The sequence below is a fragment of the Mirounga angustirostris genome, unplaced genomic scaffold (assembly GCF_029215605.1).
Source record: "Mirounga angustirostris isolate CCGP_5_RB_7025 unplaced genomic scaffold, mMirAng1.0.hap1 SCAF_16, whole genome shotgun sequence".
Classification (NCBI taxonomy): domain Eukaryota; kingdom Metazoa; phylum Chordata; class Mammalia; order Carnivora; family Phocidae; genus Mirounga; species Mirounga angustirostris.
This window is the reverse complement of record NW_026991724.1, coordinates 51,129,812-51,146,639: the sequence shown is the minus strand read 5'-3', so window position 1 is coordinate 51,146,639 and position 16,828 is coordinate 51,129,812. Positions and strand designations below refer to the sequence as shown.

Sequence of the window (16,828 nt, the reverse complement as noted above, 5' to 3'; positions counted from 1 at the left end):
AAAATCTTTAAAAAAATAAAATAAAATAAAATCTTTAAAAAAACAATAAAATAAAGAACTCTGTTTTAAAAGCTTTCCATATATTAATTCATTTAGCCCTTAAAAAAGAATCTATAAGGGTGCCTGGGTGGCTCAGTCGTTAAGCGTCTGCCTTCAGCTCAGGTCATGATCTCAGGGTCCTGGGATCGAGCCCTGCATTGGGCTCTCTGCTCAGCGGGAAGCCTGCTTCTCCCTCTCTCTCTGATCCTCCTCCACTTGTGCTCTGTCTCTCTCCGTCTGTCTCAAATAAATAAATAAAATCTTTAAAAAAAAGTCTATAAAGAATACTACTGTGATCCTGGGCATGTTCTTTCCTAGACACCTGCATGGCTCATACCCTTGCCTCCTTCAGGTTTTTGCCCTAATGACATCTGAAGGGGGTCTTCCTCAACCACCTATTTAAAATTGTACATCTTGTACCTTCCCACTCTCCCTTCTCTGCTTAATTTTTCTCCTTAGCACTTACTGACTTCTAGCCTGCTGTATATATGTTTTTTTGGAGTTGTAATTTATTTCTTGAATAAATATATACTGCATATATTTATATACATAATGTGCAAATATATATAATTTACATAATGTTTTTATATTTTATGTATATTATATATGTAAATATACATAATACATATACATATACATAATACATATTTAATGTATTATATATAACATATAATATAACATGCTATAACATAACATGTTATATAATATATAATGATATATGTTGTATTATAAATATATAAGATATACTATAAAATAATATATAATATGTATAATTTACATTATATATAAATATACATAATGTGCAAATATATATATATTTTTTTTTTACCCTAGGGAAAAGTGCAAAGTTACACATATAGAGACAGACTAAGAACATCAAATGAGAGCATGCAAGTGTATGTTTTGGCTGAGCTGTGTCTTCCAGAGTACCCAGTTTATGTTGGTTCTCAATATTCGTCCTGTTATTGAGAAAGGAAAGATTTGCTTGACAGGTTTTTTTTTTTTTTTTTTTAATTATTTGAGTATAGTAGACACATGCTGTATACTTTACTATGTAAACATTTCCAAGAGGCAATAAATACGGTACTAAAAGCATGAACTTTGGCTACACTGGCCCAGGTTCGATTTCAAGTTCCAAGGCTTGCTAGCTGTGTGACCTTGGGCAAGTTGCTTCACCTCTCTGTGCTACAATCTTCTCATCTGGAAAATGGGGATAATAACAGTGTACCTCCGGGGCTTTTGAGAGAACTGAATTCACTAGTATTTTAAAGTACGTGGAGTAGTGCATGGCACTAGGTAATTGCTAGGTTGGGTGATTTTTTTTTTTTAAGATTTTATATATATATATTTTAAAGATTTATTTATTTATTTGAGAGAGAGATCGAGAGGGCAAGCAAGAGAGCACAGCAGGGGGAGTGGCAGAGGGAGAGGGAGAAGCAGGCTCCCCACTGAGCAGGGACACCTACCCGGGCTAGATCCTAGGCCCCGAGGATCATGACCTGAGCCAAAGGCAGACTCAACCAACTGAGCCACCCAGGTGCCCCATTTTTAAAAAACATTTTATTTATTTGAGAGAGAAAGAGAGAGAGAGAGCACACAAGCCTTGGGGAGGGGACAGAGGGAGAGGGAGAAGCAAATTCCCTGCCCAGCAGGGAGCCTAACGTGGGGCTGGATCCCAGGCCCCAGGGATCATGACCTGAGCCGAAACCAGGTGCCCAACCAACTGAGCCACCCAGGCAGCCCTGGGTGATTGTTAAATAAGAATATTTATTTTCGGGCGCCTGGATGGCTCAGTTGGTTAAGCGACTGCCTTCGGCTCAGGTCATGATCCTGGAGTTCCGGGATTCAGTCCCGCATCGGGCTCCCTGCTCAGCAGGGAGTCTGCTTCTCCCTTTGACCCTCCTCCCTCTCCTGCTCTCTGTCTCTCATTCTCTCTCTCTCAAATAAATAAATAAAATCTTTAAAAAAAAAAAAAAAAGAGGCTATGGCACTAAACCAAGTGGGACTTGGCTTGGACCAGAGTATTCTAAAAAAAAAAAAGAATATTTATTTTCTTTGGTTGTCAGCCTCCCTTACTAGAGGCCAGGCAGGGAATTTGTCTGTTTGTTCTGTGTGGTGTCCCTGGCACCTAGAACAATGCTCAGTAAATGTTTGTTGGATTTCCATTTTAAAGATGAGAAAACGGAGATACATAGGTATTTGGTTTTTTCTCTTGGTACTCAAGCTCCATCCTAGATCAGCAACTCTGAGGGTGGGACCCAGGCATCTGTATCTGTATTTTTAAATTTTATTTTAAAGTGTTTAATTGTGAAATATACATAACATAAAATTTACCATCTTAACCATTTTTAAGTCTCCTCTTCAGTAGGGTTAATGACATTCACGCTGTCCTGCCACAGTCTCCAGGAATATTTTCATCTTGCAGAACTGAAACTCTGTACCCACTAAACAACTCCCCAGTCCCCGGCATAGGTGTCTTGCCCAGTGGTGACGCTGGGATTGGAACCCAGGTAGAGTGTAGTATGCGAGTAAATGAAGGAAGGCAAGATCAAACCTTGCAGCGGGGAGGACTGTGAGAAACCCAGCAACAGCCCTCGCTGCCCCGGCTCAACCATCCGCCCCTCCCTGCTGCCTGCAGCTTCGGCCACCTTCGAGGACTTCCAGATCCGCCCGCACGCCCTCACGGTGCACTCCTACCGAGCGCCGGCCTTCTGTGATCACTGCGGGGAGATGCTCTTCGGCTTAGTGCGCCAAGGCCTCAAGTGTGATGGTGAGGGGAGAGGGGCTGGAGGCGGGGCCCAGAAGTGTGTGGGGAGGGGACAGGAAGGTAGGGCGGGGGTGGAGCTCAGAGGTAGGAGGCGTGGCTCGGAGGGAGAGGTAAGGGCCCAGAGGCACAGCTTGGGGGCGGGGCTGGGGCGGGGCTTGAGTGGTGGGTGGGGCCCGGGGCGGTGCTCAGCTCCGGAGGTGGAGCCTGATTTGGAGCTTCGAGGGAGAGGTAAGGGGGCAGAGCTTGGGGGAGGAGAAGGGGAATGTGCACAGGGAGGAAGGTGGAGCCTATAACAGGAATCACCAGAGAAACGGCCAGTAGGAGGTAGATATTAAGGGATATTTGGAAGGAATTAGCTTACAGGATTGTGGGGGCTGGCCAAGCAACTCTCAAATCCATAGGGCAGCCCATCAGAAAGGGCCGGCTGGACTTCCGGGCAGTTTCTTCATCTGGGAAATCTCAACTCTGCTTTTTAACTTTTCAACTGATTGAAACGGGCCCACCCAGATTAACTAGAATACTCTCCCTCACTTCACGTCATCTGACTGTGGACTTGAATCACACCTACAAAATACCCTTAGAGCAAACCCTACACTAGCATCTGAATTACTGGGGTTGACACATAAGCTGACCATTAGAGTCCACTCCTTATTGACTTGGCCCCTCAGTGTGCCAGGGCCTGCCATAACAAAATACCCACAGGCCAAGTGGTTTAAACAACACATATTTATAACTCACGGTTCCAGAGGCTGGAAAGTTTAAGATCACGCTTCGGACAGGGCGTGGTTCCTGGTGAGAACCCTCTTTCTGGCTTGCACAGGGCTGCTATCTCGCCCTGTAGCTCACGTGGTGTGCAGAGAGACACCGTTTCCCTTTTATAAAGACCTGGGTCACATCGGACCAGCGCCCCACCTTTATGGCTTCATTTAACCTTAATTACCTCCTTAAAGGCCCATTCTTCAAATGCAGTCACATTGTGGGTTAGGGCATCAGCTATGACTTTGGGGGGATGGACACTTGTTCAGTCTACAACAAGCACCCATACACATGTCCTTCAATCATACTTAAAAAAATAAAGGAACACAGCAGTGTGTCTCAAGGTTAAGCCCAGTGTTAGGTTCCGCAGGTCCACTCTTCCCATCTTCCACGATTCTGAGCGAGAACATTGAGATCTTGCCCCACCTGCAGATGAAGGCCACACAGCCGCCTTGCCAATACACACAGCAGATGAAGATCATCCATTCTGTGAAGACCGCACCTCCATTAGAAGCATATTCTTGGATGTTCCATCATCCAAGGACCTCCAGCTTCGTGGCGGTCACGCTTATATGGAAATCTCGAGTCTTCAGTGTCCCTGGTGTTCCAGATGACCTGCAGCATTGACCAGGATTGTTATTACACAGCCCTAAATATACCTGTGGCATTTAGGGGCTCGAGGGATGCTAGCCACGTCAGGCCTGCAGAAAACTGATTCAGTTGCGTTCAAAACTGTTATCAGTACTGCCATTGTGCACAAACCATATCCAACTCTTGGTGTCTTGGCATATAGAACCTTCATCATGGCGCAATCCTGGTGTCATCAAAAAAAAAAATTTTTTTTTTTTTTTTGAGAGAGAAAGAGCTGCATGCACGTGGGCAAGCAGGGGGGACGGGGGAGGAGCAGAGGGAGAGGGAGAGAGAGAATTTTTTTTTTTCTTAAAGATTTTATTTATTTATTCATGAGAGATAGAGAGAGAGAGAGGCAGAGGCAGAGGGAGAAGCAGGCTCCCCGCAGAGCGGGGAGCCCGATGCGAGACTAGATCCCAGGACCCTGGGATCACGACCCGAGCCGAAGGCATACGCTCAACCGACTGAGCCACCCAGGTGTCCCGGGAGAGAGAGAATCTTAAGCAGGCTCCATGCTCAGCAAGGAGACTGATGCGGGGCTCGATCACACGACCCTGAGATTATGACCTGAGCCGAAACCAAGAGCCAGACGCTCAACCTACTGAGCCACCCAGGAGCCCCCTGGTGTCATCGATTCTAATGGGCAACCTCCGCACGGACTTCATTGGTTCAACATCACAGATGATGGTCCTCGTTCATGTGGTTCCAACAGAGTCCCAAATGACTGTTCTTTTTTTTTTTTTAGATTTTATTTAATTAATTAATTTTTTTTAAGATTTTGTTTATTTATTTGACAGCGAGAGACACAGCGAGAGAGGGAACACAAGCAGGGGGAGTGGGAGAGGGAGAAGCAGGCTTCCCGCCGAGCAGGGAGCCCGATGAGGGGCTCGATCCCAGGACCCTGGGATCACGACCCGAGCCGAAGGCAGTCACTTAACCAACTGAGCCACCCAGGAGCCCCTCAAATGACTGTTCTTCATGCCATTAACACCTTCCAATGGGAGTTTGACTCTACCCTGATACTCACATAGGGAGTCACGGATGAGATTTTGAAATGCCATGAAGCACCTGAGTGAGCAAAGGCCGGCGCTGGGAAGTGTTTCCTGGTCTCAAAGGCCATTTGCCATCCCAAAGCTCGTCATAGCACCGCCTTCGGGAAAGCCTATGACAGCCAGGCTACCAGAAGACAGCCTTCATGAGGCGATCCCAAAGAAGCTTCCAAAGGCTGGAGGAACATTCTTCACTCCTGAACAGGGCACCATCCTGGAATCATTTGGAATCTCTGGAGATGTATGGGAGCAAGGGTTCAGGAAGCCCGCTAGGAAAACAGCAAGCTGAGCCTGATTCTTTCAAGGACGAGGATTTTGGATTTTTTTTTTTTTTTGTGATAAATTAGGAAAGAAAGGACAATAAAGTCCTACTTCCATCTGATACGGTAGAACCCTCCCGAGTACAACTGAAAACATGCTAACCCTTTCCCGGGAAGATGGGGATGCTTGTTCACTCTTTTCCTTCGATGTCCTGTAATTTAAATACGGTACAGTGCTCCCTTTGGCAGCGCATGTACTAAAATGGGGCCAATATGGAGAAGAGTAGCATAGTTCCTGCGCAAGGACAATACGCACATTCCTAAAGCGTTCCATATTAAAAAAAATAGTAAGTATTGTGTTAGGTGATAGGGGGATAAAAGGAAGAAAACACAAATATTTGGTGTACGCCTATATATAAGGAAGAACCGGTCGTTGCCAGTACGCTCCTCCTTTGTGCAACTGGTCACGTGGTTGTGGCCGCCTTCAGCCTCTACCCAATCCACATTTCCTGGGTCCTCAGCAAGCACCTCACCTGCTCCTGGTTCTTTGCCTGGTGGCCCAGAACCTTCCAGGCCGGTAGCGGTTCTACCCGATTTGGGTTTAGGTAGTTTTTCGTCGGCTTTAGTGGCACCCGTAGGGGGTTCTCCTGAGAGATCTGCTGTATTCCTCATCTACCAAAAGGGAAAAGGGGCGGGGCAGAGCTTTAGAGCCCAGGACTGGTGGAAGTATGTCTCTGATCGTCTGGCGCCCCCCGCAGGCTGCGGACTGAACTACCACAAGCGCTGTGCCTTCAGCATCCCCAACAACTGCAGTGGTGCCCGCAAGAGGCGCCTGTCGTCCACGTCTCTGGCCAGTGGCCATTCTGTGCGCCTCAGCACCTCCGAGTCCCTGCCCTGCATGGCTGATGAGCTGGTGAGGGGCTGGGGAGCGGGCTGGCTGGTGGCGGGGGGAAGGGGGGCGGGCGACAGGGCCCGGGCATGGGGCCGCGCACTAATGTGTCCCCTCCATCCTGCTGACCGCAGAGCCGTAGTACCACCGAGCTCCTGCCTCGCCGCCCCCCGTCATCCTCCTCCTCATCTTCGGCCTCCTCCTACACGGGCCGCCCGATCGAGCTGGACAAGATGCTGCTCTCCAAGGTGAAGGTCCCGCACACGTTCCTCATCCACAGCTACACGCGGCCCACCGTCTGCCAGGCTTGCAAGAAACTCCTCAAGGGTCTCTTTCGCCAGGGCCTGCAGTGCAAAGGTCAGCGGGGCCCCCAGGGGGGGACAGACGGGGTCAGAGGGCCCCGACATAGACACACACTCGTTCAGCGGCTTCGGGCCTCTCTCACCTGGGCTCGTGGCAGGACCTAAGACTCCCAGTACTCTGGGGGCACCTGGCTGGCTCACTCGGTGGGGACTGCGACTCTAGATCTCGGGGTTTTGAGTTCGAGCCCCATGTTGGGTGTGGAGATGACTTAAAAATAAAGTCTTAAAAAAAGAAAGAAAGAAAGAATCCCAGTATTCTGATCCTTAGGAGCACAGGGCCTCAGGAGAAGAGTGCCCTGAATCCTGGTATTCTAGAACCTTTGGAATTCTGGAATCCTAGAACCTTAGAAATTTAGATCTATAAGCCACTTAGCATGGGCTTCTAAAACTGTAGAACTTGAGAATTCTAGAACCATAGAACTGGAATCATAGGCTTCAAGAATTCTGGATCTCAGAATATCAAAACTTTAGAAACATCAAATGGAAACCTGAGAAGTCTAGAATCATAAACCCTTGGGACCATGGAATCCTAGAGTCCTAGACATCTAGAGTACAGAACTCTGGGTTATCAGATTCTAGAATACCAGATGTCTAGATCCATAAAAATTTAGAGTCATCCAATTCTAGAATCTAGGGTGTATGGAATCCTAGAACCTTGGAATCATTAGATTCTGGAGGCTTCACAGTCCAGAATTGTAGAACTATAGAATCACTGATGTCTAGAGTTTAGATATAGGAAACCCTAAAACCTTGGACATCAAGGAGCCTTAGCAGTCTAGAATCATAGAACTGTAGAATCATAGATGTGTCAAGTTCTAGACACTTGAACATTGGAATTTGGAGTCTTAGAACTCTAGAAAAAAAATCTATAATCATACGGGGATGTACTACTGGAATCTAGTGGGTAGAGGACAGGGATGGTTGCTAAACACCTATGATATGCACAGACCAGGCCCCCGCAACAAGGAATTCCCCAGCCCCAACTATTCTAGACTCAAAGACGGACAACCAGAGAAAGTTCAGCTAGGTTTCCTGCTCCAAATGGCAAGAGCAGAATCTTTTGGGTCTGGGGGTTAGGAGTCAAGTTCAACCCTTACAGGTGACCTCTCTCTCCCCTCCCACCTGTCCACTTGTTCCCTGTCCTCATACCAGACTGCAAGTTTAACTGTCACAAGCGCTGTGCCACCCGCGTCCCTAACGACTGTTTAGGGGAAGCACTCATCAATGGAGGTGAGAGGCTGTGGGCTGAGCGGGAAGGGGGAGTGTGGGACTGGGCGGAGGCCCCTCTGATGCCCCCGTCCTCCTAGATGTGCCGATGGAGGAGGCCACCGATTTCAGCGAGGCTGATAAGAGCTCCCTCACGGATGAGTCCGACGACTCCGGGGTCATCCCGGGCTCCCACGCGGAAAACGCCCTCCACGCCAGTGAGGAGGAGGAAGGCGAGGGAGGCAAGGCCGAGAGGTACCCGGGGCACCCTCTGGGGAAGGCCCTATCTCTACAATGGGTCGATGTCCCCCTGTAAATTTCCCAGGCACCCACACTTTGTTTTTAAATTTTACCTTTTTCCTGAAAAATGTACATTTTTAGAAAGTTTTCATAGAAGCAGATTTTATTTTATTTATTTTATTTTTATTTTTATTTTTTAATTTTTATTTATTTGACAGAGAGAGACACAGCCAGAGAGGGAACACAAGCAGGAGGAGTGGGAGAGGGAGAAGCAGGTCCCCTGCAGAGCAGGGAGGCTGATGCGGGGCTCGATCCCAGGACTCCGGGATCATGACCTGAGCCGAAGGCAGATGCTTAACGACTGAGCCACCCAAGTGCCCTGTAGAAGCAGATTTTAATTTAGAGTATATTTCTTTTTCGGAACTGCTAATCCAGTCATTCAAAAGGTAGATAGTCAAACCCTCCTGCTTCCCTGCCTCCCAGCTGCTTAGCTCCTCTCTCCGAGGACGTCACTGGGATCAGCTGCTGGTCGGCCCTTCCAGAAACAGTCTGTGTTGCAAAGTGACAGAGCAAAGAGTAAAAACGTGGGAATCTGGAACCAGAGGCTATATGGCCTTTGGCAGGAGATTAACCTCTCTGGGCCCTCAGTTTCTTCATCAGTAAGATGGGGCTAAAGTAGGACCTACCTTTGAGGATTGTTGTAAGGGCGAAGCGAATGAATACGAATGAAGTACCTAAAATAGCGCCTGGGTGTTAGCTCTTCTCGCAGAGCAGTCAAATCTTAGAAAGGAAGGAAAACTACCCACTTTCTTTTAGCCATTTTGGCCTCAGATTGACTTGTATGGCCTAAACAAGTCCCTTCCTCTTGTGGTGCCTTAGTCTTCCTGTCTGTAAAATGGGGAAAGGGAAAACCATCCCCAAGGACCTGACGGGCAGTGGCTTTCTTCTGGCATGGAAGCTCTGAAAAATAATAACCTGCTTAATTTTACATTCTTAAATTATAAATGGGATTCATATTGATTCAGTTCTACTAGCATAAAAGCTCAAGTGCTTGATGGCAAGGATCCAGTGGGTAGAGGTCAGTTCAGGTCCATTCTCCAGGTGCCTAGGACAGGGCCTGGCTTCAGGCATGGGTGTGGAATTCCTGTGTGTCCAGGAGGCAGGAAGGCAGTGGGGTTTTGGAAGCCCAGGGCGCTGGAGGCTGAGAGCACCAGGGCTAGGTCCCAGATCCGCCACTTACATGGTGAATCACGTCTCCCTGAGCCTCGGTTTCCTCCTAGGGCAATGACAGCACTTGTCTCATGGGGTGATTTTCGAATTCCATTAGATCATGCGGGTCAAGTGCTTGCTGGGTTGTAAATGATGGAGAGAGAATCCTCCCCGGTACTCTGTTCTTGAATCCCCCAAGTGCGGAGGGTGGGAGGTGATCCATTCCGGAGTAATGGGGACAAATATTTGCATTTCCATTTCTCTTTACTTTTAATCTCATCTTTTAGATGTTTTCACTTTTTTGCATATGTTTTAGAATAATATTAATATACTATTATTGGTATATTCTATTAATACAGTAATACATGTATAAATAAGGGTAACCTGTGGATTGAAACCATCATTGATGTATAAGTATTTGTTTTTGAACTAAATCCTCAGAAGGACCATAAGGATCACTATACGCATTCCTAGGTTAGAAGATTGAAGCTCAGGGGCTTCAGCCAGTAATTACTAAAAGAAAGGAGCTGAGACTTCACCCCACAGGGTCAGGGAGACATAAACATGGGGAGGAGGGTGAGCCACTTCCACGGTCCATCAGTAGACACTTAATGAGCACCTACTGGGTTCTAGGACTTCCAAGCACACAGCTGTGAACCAAACCAGGGAAACTCTCTGGCCTCATAGAGCAGACACTCTAGTTGGGGAGACAGGTAATAAATGCATGCATAGCATCAGGTATTGATGATTGCTATCAAAAAAATAAAAATAAAGCAATGAGAGGGGCCAGAAAATGAAGATATGCCATTTTAGTTAGGGTCATTAAAGGGAGCCTCTCCGAGGAGGTGACATTTGAAGAGATCTGAAGGAGGGGAGGAAAGGAGACATGTGGAAGATAGCTTGGTTCCCTACCAAGCAAAGGGAATAGCAGGTGCAAAGGCCCTGTGGTAGGGCCAAGCATGTTCCAGAAATAGCATTGAGCTTGGTGTGGCTGGAGCAGGGAGGGCAAGGGGAAGGGGATGGGAAACCAGGCCAAAGGGGAGATGGATATGCCAGGTCTTTCCTGGAGTATCTAGTAACAGAATAAGTGGGTGTCAGAGCTGGGTCTTGATTGACTTGGGTGGGGTGGGGGTGTTGGGAGAGGCAGCCTATTTCACAGATCAGGAAACCAAGTCTCAGAGAGGTGAAGGGAAATGCCAAGGCCAACCGAATCCTGTTTAGTGCAGGGATCAAGAGGTGGTTGGTTCTGGAGTTGAGCAAGTCTGTGAATCTCCCTCAGCCTTCATTTCCTCTCTGTAATAATAGCATGTGCACTGGAAAAGGGCAATGAGGCACAGAGAGGTTGAGTCGCTTGCCTCGTGTCACACAGCCGGCTCCACAATCACTGGGCTCAGTACTGATGAGCACTTATCGGAGGCCCACTGGGTGCCAAGCATGTGCTAAACGCCTAAGAAAGGTTTTCATTCCTCACAGCAACTCCTTTGCGTGGAGAAACCGAGGTACACAGAGGTTAGGTGATTTACCAGGCAGCCTGACTTTGGAACCCAGCCTTGTAATGTGGCCTTCTCAAGAGTCCCCTTCCTCATTATGGGAAATGTGGAAACCACAGAAATGTGGCCCAAAAAAACCCCAACTCCTGGCTGCCCAGAGATGCGCCCTGCAGCCCCAATTGCTAATGGGTATTTTCCACTTGTAACCTCTCACCTCTTCCTCTCCCCCTCCCTCTCAGCTCCTTGGGGTACATCCCCCTAATGAGGGTGGTGCAGTCGGTGCGACACACGACGCGGAAATCTAGCACCACCCTGCGCGAGGGTTGGGTGGTTCATTACAGCAACAAGGACACGCTGGTGAGAGGGCGGGGTGGGGCGATGTGGGGCGGAGCTAGAGTTAGGGGAGGGGCAAGCTCCGCTTGAGGAGGCGGGACTGGTGGGGGTATGGTGGGCGGGGCCTATCTGGAGGCGGAGCTAGACTTAGAGGGATGGGTTCTAAGGGAGGGCTAAGGGGCAGGGCAGGAGTCAGGGAAGAGGCGGGGCTAAGGACAAGGTCAGGGAAAGAGTGGGACCAGGAATGGGGAAGCTGAAGTTAGGGTAGGGAGCGAGAAGGGTTCAGGTTATAGAGGATGGGATCAGGGCGTGCTGGGCTGGGCTAGAGGCCTAACTGGAGGTAATTAAGTGGGGGTGTGATACAGGGTGGGGCCAGATGGGGCGAAGTTGGGAGGGAGGCGGGGGAGGGCTTATAGTGGCAGGGCCAGGGTCTGGGCAGGTAGGAGATAGGGGTGGGGCTGGTTTAGGGGCAGAGGAGCGTGGCTGGAGGCTGACCTGAAGTTGGAGGGGGGTTATGGGGCGGGGCAAGGTGAGTGGAGCCGGAGCTAAGGCGGGAGGGGCGGGATCAATCTGAGAAAGGAACGAGGTGGAGGTGGAGCTGGAGTTAGGGATGGGCGGGGCCTTAGTGGAGGCGGAGCTAGAATTAGAGGGGTGGGTGATGAGAGATGGAAGGGGTGTGGCCTTCTGGGGGCGGGGCTAGGCTTAAGGGCGGGGTTTGGCTCCGGGAAGACCTGGAGCCCCAGCCGCGCCAAGGGCGGACCACCTCACCTGGAGCACCTCTTCCAACAGAGGAAGCGGCACTATTGGCGCCTGGACTGCAAGTGCATCACGCTCTTCCAGAACAACACGACCAACAGATACTACAAGGTGGGCCTTCCGGCCCCCAGCTCCCCCAACTTCCTCCTCCCACTCCTCTCCCAGTTGCTTGCCTGCTTGCATGTCACCAGCAAATGGGCCTGCCCAGCCCCACCACTTTCCAGCTGGGGAACCCGGGCGGCTTACCTCACCTCTCTGCGCCTCCCGTCTGGCACCTGTAAAAGGCCTCAAAGACTAGTCCTCACCTCAGGGCTGCTGCCCTAATTCAGCGATCACCTCCTCGAAGCGGTTAGCTTAGGGGCCTGGCTTGTGTGGAGCTCCCTGTTACCATTACTACTTTAAAATGAAGTATTGGATCATTTATCAGTATCCCTCACCACCCGCCATGGCCGCACTATACTCTGGGCTGTCTCCTCCTGGGTCCTTGCTTCTGCACTTGCCCCCACAGCCTTGTCCCACATAGCAGCCAGAGGAGCTGAGAAAACCGTCAGAACCCTCCCTTTGCCCTTAAAATAAAACTCGGATGCCTCGGGGTTACCTGCTCTGGAGCGGCTTCCCATGGGGGGGTGCCTTCTCATCCTTCTGTATTCTCGGCCACACTAGGATGCTGTCCCCACCATGTCTCTGTCATCTGCTTTTATTAGCTATGTCAGTCTGTCCCTGTTTCAGTCTTTCGTTATTTTAATTCTTTTCTCCCCCTTTTGCAAATGTGCCCCCCACACACATACTTTCTCTTCCAACACTTTTCAAAGCACGCTCTTTTCACTCCACACAGACCCTGCACCTTCTCTCCCCGTCCCCTCCCCTCCCCCTGGCCCTCTCAGCCTCCTTTTTGGTCTCCTGTCTCAGTCCCATCCTTTCCCGTCCACCCTCTGCACACAGCCAGAGACCTCCCCCTGCCTTGCTCTAAACCTTTCCATGGTTCCCCACGGCCCTGGAGACAAAGCCCAGGTTCCTCTCTGTGGCCCATGAGGCCCCTCAGGGCCTAATTTCATTTGTTCACCAAACATGGCACACCTCCTGTGTGTGATGTGAATAGAGAATGTGATGGGAATAGAGCATGTCCCTTGAATACCAGCCTTTCCCACCTCAGGGCCTTTGCACATGCTGTTTCCACCATCCTCCACCAGTTGGCCTCATCTTACCTTTCTGATCTCTTGCTTCATATAACTTCTGCCAGGAGGCCTTTTCTGACTACTCTATGCAAATCAGGCCCTTTCCCATAGATACTAGATTCTATATGCTCTTCTGAGTAAATGGGGAGCCCCAGGATCTGCCTGGCATCCTCATTGGTGCTGGTTCTTTGTCCTGCCAGGAAATTCCATTGTCAGAAATCCTCACCGTGGAGCCTGCCCAGAACTTCAGCCTTGTGCCACCAGGCACCAACCCCCACTGCTTCGAGATCATCACTGCCAATGTCACCTACTTTGTGGGCGAGACGCCTGGCGGGGCCCCAGGGGGGCCTAGTGGGCAGGGGGCTGAGGCTGCCCGGGGCTGGGAAACGGCCATCCGCCAGGCTCTGATGCCAGTCATACTCCAGGACGCACCCAGCGCCCCAGGCCACACACCCCACAGTAAGTCCCCACCCTGGGCCCTGAGAGGATGGGTCTGGGAGGGCTTGCATGGGGTCCCAGGGAAAGGAAGAGCCAGGAAGAAGGCAGGGAATGGCACAGTGGAGAATGTGGATTCTGGACTCAGCTGGCCTGAGTCCAAATCTCCATTAAGCCCCAGACCTGATGTGTGGCCTTGGGCATGTCACTTCCCTTTTCTGAGTCTTGTCCCAGGTGGTGACAACTCCTCCAGATTGTGAGTTCAGAGTATTTCATTCAGATATTTACTTCCCCATCCCCATCCTGTGCTGGGCAATGCTGGGGACATAGCTGTCACCAAGACAGCCCAGGACCTGCCCTCACAGGGCTCACAGTCCAGTAAGGGAGACAGACCTGTCCCCAAGCAGTGACAACCCAGAGTGGGCAGGGCTGGGACAGGGGAGCCAGAGGGCTGTGGGAGCTCAGAGGGGATAGACGATCCAGCCTGGGTATCTAGGAGGGCTTCCTGGATGCGGCAACATCTGAGCTGAGACCTGGAAGCTGAGGAGGGCTGAGAGAGGGGAATGCAGATGGGAAATATTTCAAGCAGAGGCAGAAGATTATCAGAAAGTCCCAGGCTCCTGCCTTCTGGAGCTCATAATCCAGTGTGAGTGACAGACACTCATCAGATCATCCTGCGGGAATGACAAGTGTAATGTAGAACGTGACGTGGCCCCAGGAGTGAAGTTTGAGCTGAGAGTGAGTGAGGAGGAGGATTTCACTAAGTTCAGCAGAAGGGATGCACGTTCCTGGCAGAGGGAACAGCAAGTACAAAGGCAGGAGATAGGAGGGGACTTGGCCCAGCAAGGAGGCCCAGCAAGGAGGCCAGGGTGTTGGGAGGACACCCCAGCATGGTAGGGCTTGAAGTTAAAGAGGTAAATGAGGGACCAATGCCTGTGAGGCCATTGAAGGGGCTTGGGCTTCCTCCTGAGTGTGCTGGGGAGCCATGGCAGAGTTTGGAGCAGGGGAAGGACAGACTCAGGTTTGTGCTGGTGAATAGGAGAGAGCAGAACAGGGGCAGACAGACCAGGGAGGAGGATGAGGGGCCAGGCCTGGAATGGGAAGGGGGCAGGTGTTCAAATGGCAGAAGGGTCAGAACTTAGGAAATGTCTGGCTCTGGTTGAGTGGTAGGGTGGCAAGTTCGGCGGTGGCGAGGGGAGATGTATGTTGCAATCAGTTTGGGCTATCCTGCTGAGAGAGCCTCAGTGTCCTCCTCCGTAAAATGGGATCAGCGTGCTTCCCTTGGCCCTGAGATCTTGGGGTACAATGCTCAGTGAAATAATTCCTGACACTTCTTGAGCCCCCTCGGCCTATCTTGTTTACTTCTCCCACTGGCCCTAGGAGGGAGCACCTGTTATCCCCATTCTCTAGATGGGGAAACAGGTTCATAATGGACAAGTCAGTGGCCCAGAGCTGCACAGGATCCCCTGGCTTCGAATCCGGGTGGTGTGGCTCCAGAGGCTGTCTCTGGGTGAAGATAATCCTGAGCCCGGGGTCCCCTCACCTCCACCTCTCCACTCTTCCCAGGACAAGCTTCTCTGAGCATCTCCGTGTCTAACAGCCAGATCCAAGAGAACGTGGTGAGACCCTGCCCACACCCCATGGTCCCAAGGATGTCCTCTGCCTCCCACGCAGCCTCATGCCCTCCCTAGTCTCCCCAACACCCCATCTCCATTTGCCCCCTTGACCCTCCCCATCCCCACCATGCAGGACATCGCCACTGTCTATCAGATCTTCCCGGATGAGGTGCTGGGCTCCGGGCAGTTTGGAGTGGTCTATGGAGGTATGGATGCTTCTGAGCTAATCCAGAGGGGGTCCGGGGGGTTCCTGGGCTCCAGACCTTCCTATGTGATTGGCTGCATGCTCACTTCCTGTTCTAGTTGACTTAGAAAGCTAAATCCTCGAAGCAGATGGATGCAGCTTCTCCTTTTCTTACTGGAAAAAGCCAATGGACTTTCTCCCCTTCTTAATAGGGAGAGCAAATTCTTCACTCTGATTGGCCACAGAGCTAGTTCCTAGGTTCTGATTGGTTATAAATCTAGTTTCCCATGTGATAGATTTCCCTCCTCAGAGCTCTTGTCTTTTACCTTTTTCATTCCAAAGCTTTTATTCCCAAGGTCCCCCGCCCCTCACATGCCTCCTGGAAACCCCTCAGAGCCACCCTGATGGCCTTCTGCCCACCTTTGTTCAACTATGCCTGTGTCTTTGTGGTGGTGGTGGTGGGGGGGGTGTTCCTCTTACCAGGACTGGAAGGTCTTGCTCCCTTCATCCCCAGTCTCCCTACCCCCTGCCCAGGAAAGCACCGGAAGACAGGCCGGGACGTGGCAGTCAAGGTCATTGACAAACTGCGTTTCCCCACCAAGCAGGAGAGCCAGCTCCGGAACGAAGTGGCCATTCTGCAGGTGACCACCGGGCTCGGGCCAATGGACCCAGGCTGGGGGTGGTCAGGGAAGGCTTCCTGGAGGAGGGAACATGCATGTTGAGACTGAAGGGGTGGAAAGGTATTCTGAGCAGAGGGACCAGCTTGTGCAAAGAAAGGTCTAGAGGTGAGAGGGAACATGAAGTCTTCTAGGAATTTGAAGTTCGAGGTTACTAGATGGTTTATGTGTGGGGAGGTGGTGGGAGGTGATGGCAGGGAGGAGGGTGGGGTCACACCCTATGGATTTTCTCCTGAGGATACTGGGGAGCCATGGAAAGATGTTGAGCAAGAAGGGGATAGGGTTGAGTGTGTACTTTAGGAAGATGTCGCAGGCTTGCCCCCGGAGGGTGGGTGGAAAGTGGTGGGACTGGAGCCTGGAGCCCAGGGAGGAAGCTAGGTGGGGACCTGGGGGGTAGAAATGGGGTTAGGCCAGGCAGGGCTTGGGGGGAGAGGGAGGAGGATTTACAACACAGAGATGTACAAAGGTCCTTCCCATTGTTCCAGACTTCTGCTCCCTCCCTCCCCTCCTCCCCCCCCCAACCCTGGACCTTCGACAGAGCTTCATGATATAAAGATCCTTCCAGATACCTGGTGGTGTGGGGATGTGGTTCTGTCTGGGTCTGTGGGAAGCCCCTCCCACCTCCCCCATTGCCGCCCCCAGGGAAGGAGCTGCTGACCCTCCGGGGACATCCTTCTTATTTGTCATCCATCTGCTCCCATGGCTCGCCTCTGGGGTCCCAAGTTCACGGGGGACCTGGACCCTGACTGCTACCC

The 16,828-nt window shown here is 50.8% G+C and overlaps 1 protein-coding gene and 1 non-coding gene across 7 annotated transcripts in view; both read left to right on the top strand.

The window, feature by feature from the left end:
- The window catches only part of PRKD2 (protein kinase D2), a 34,622-nt gene that overhangs the window by 6,007 nt on the left and 11,787 nt on the right, over positions 1-16,828 (top strand). For 4 of the 6 annotated variants that reach the window (XM_054511469.2, XM_045891796.3, XM_064580393.1 and 1 more), the window contains exons 4-14: positions 2,678-2,809; positions 6,260-6,414; positions 6,525-6,747; positions 7,905-7,982; positions 8,060-8,213; positions 11,137-11,254; positions 12,020-12,097; positions 13,362-13,620; positions 15,163-15,215; positions 15,346-15,418; positions 15,931-16,037. In XM_054511469.2, coding sequence (XP_054367444.1) covers positions 2,678-2,809; positions 6,260-6,414; positions 6,525-6,747; positions 7,905-7,982; positions 8,060-8,213; positions 11,137-11,254; positions 12,020-12,097; positions 13,362-13,620; positions 15,163-15,215; positions 15,346-15,418; positions 15,931-16,037 — 1,430 coding nt within the window. Of the gene's footprint in view, positions 1-2,392; positions 2,550-2,677; positions 2,810-6,259; positions 6,415-6,524; positions 6,748-7,904; positions 7,983-8,059; positions 8,214-11,136; positions 11,255-12,019; positions 12,098-13,361; positions 13,621-15,162; positions 15,216-15,345; positions 15,419-15,930; positions 16,038-16,828 lie in introns of all 6 variants that reach the window. The other 2 variants (XM_064580395.1, XM_064580394.1) reach the window with 2 other exon arrangements.
- LOC123856302 (U6 spliceosomal RNA) lies at positions 5,735-5,841 on the top strand. Its single transcript, XR_006793703.1, has one exon. It is a non-coding gene; the product is annotated as a U6 spliceosomal RNA (small nuclear RNA).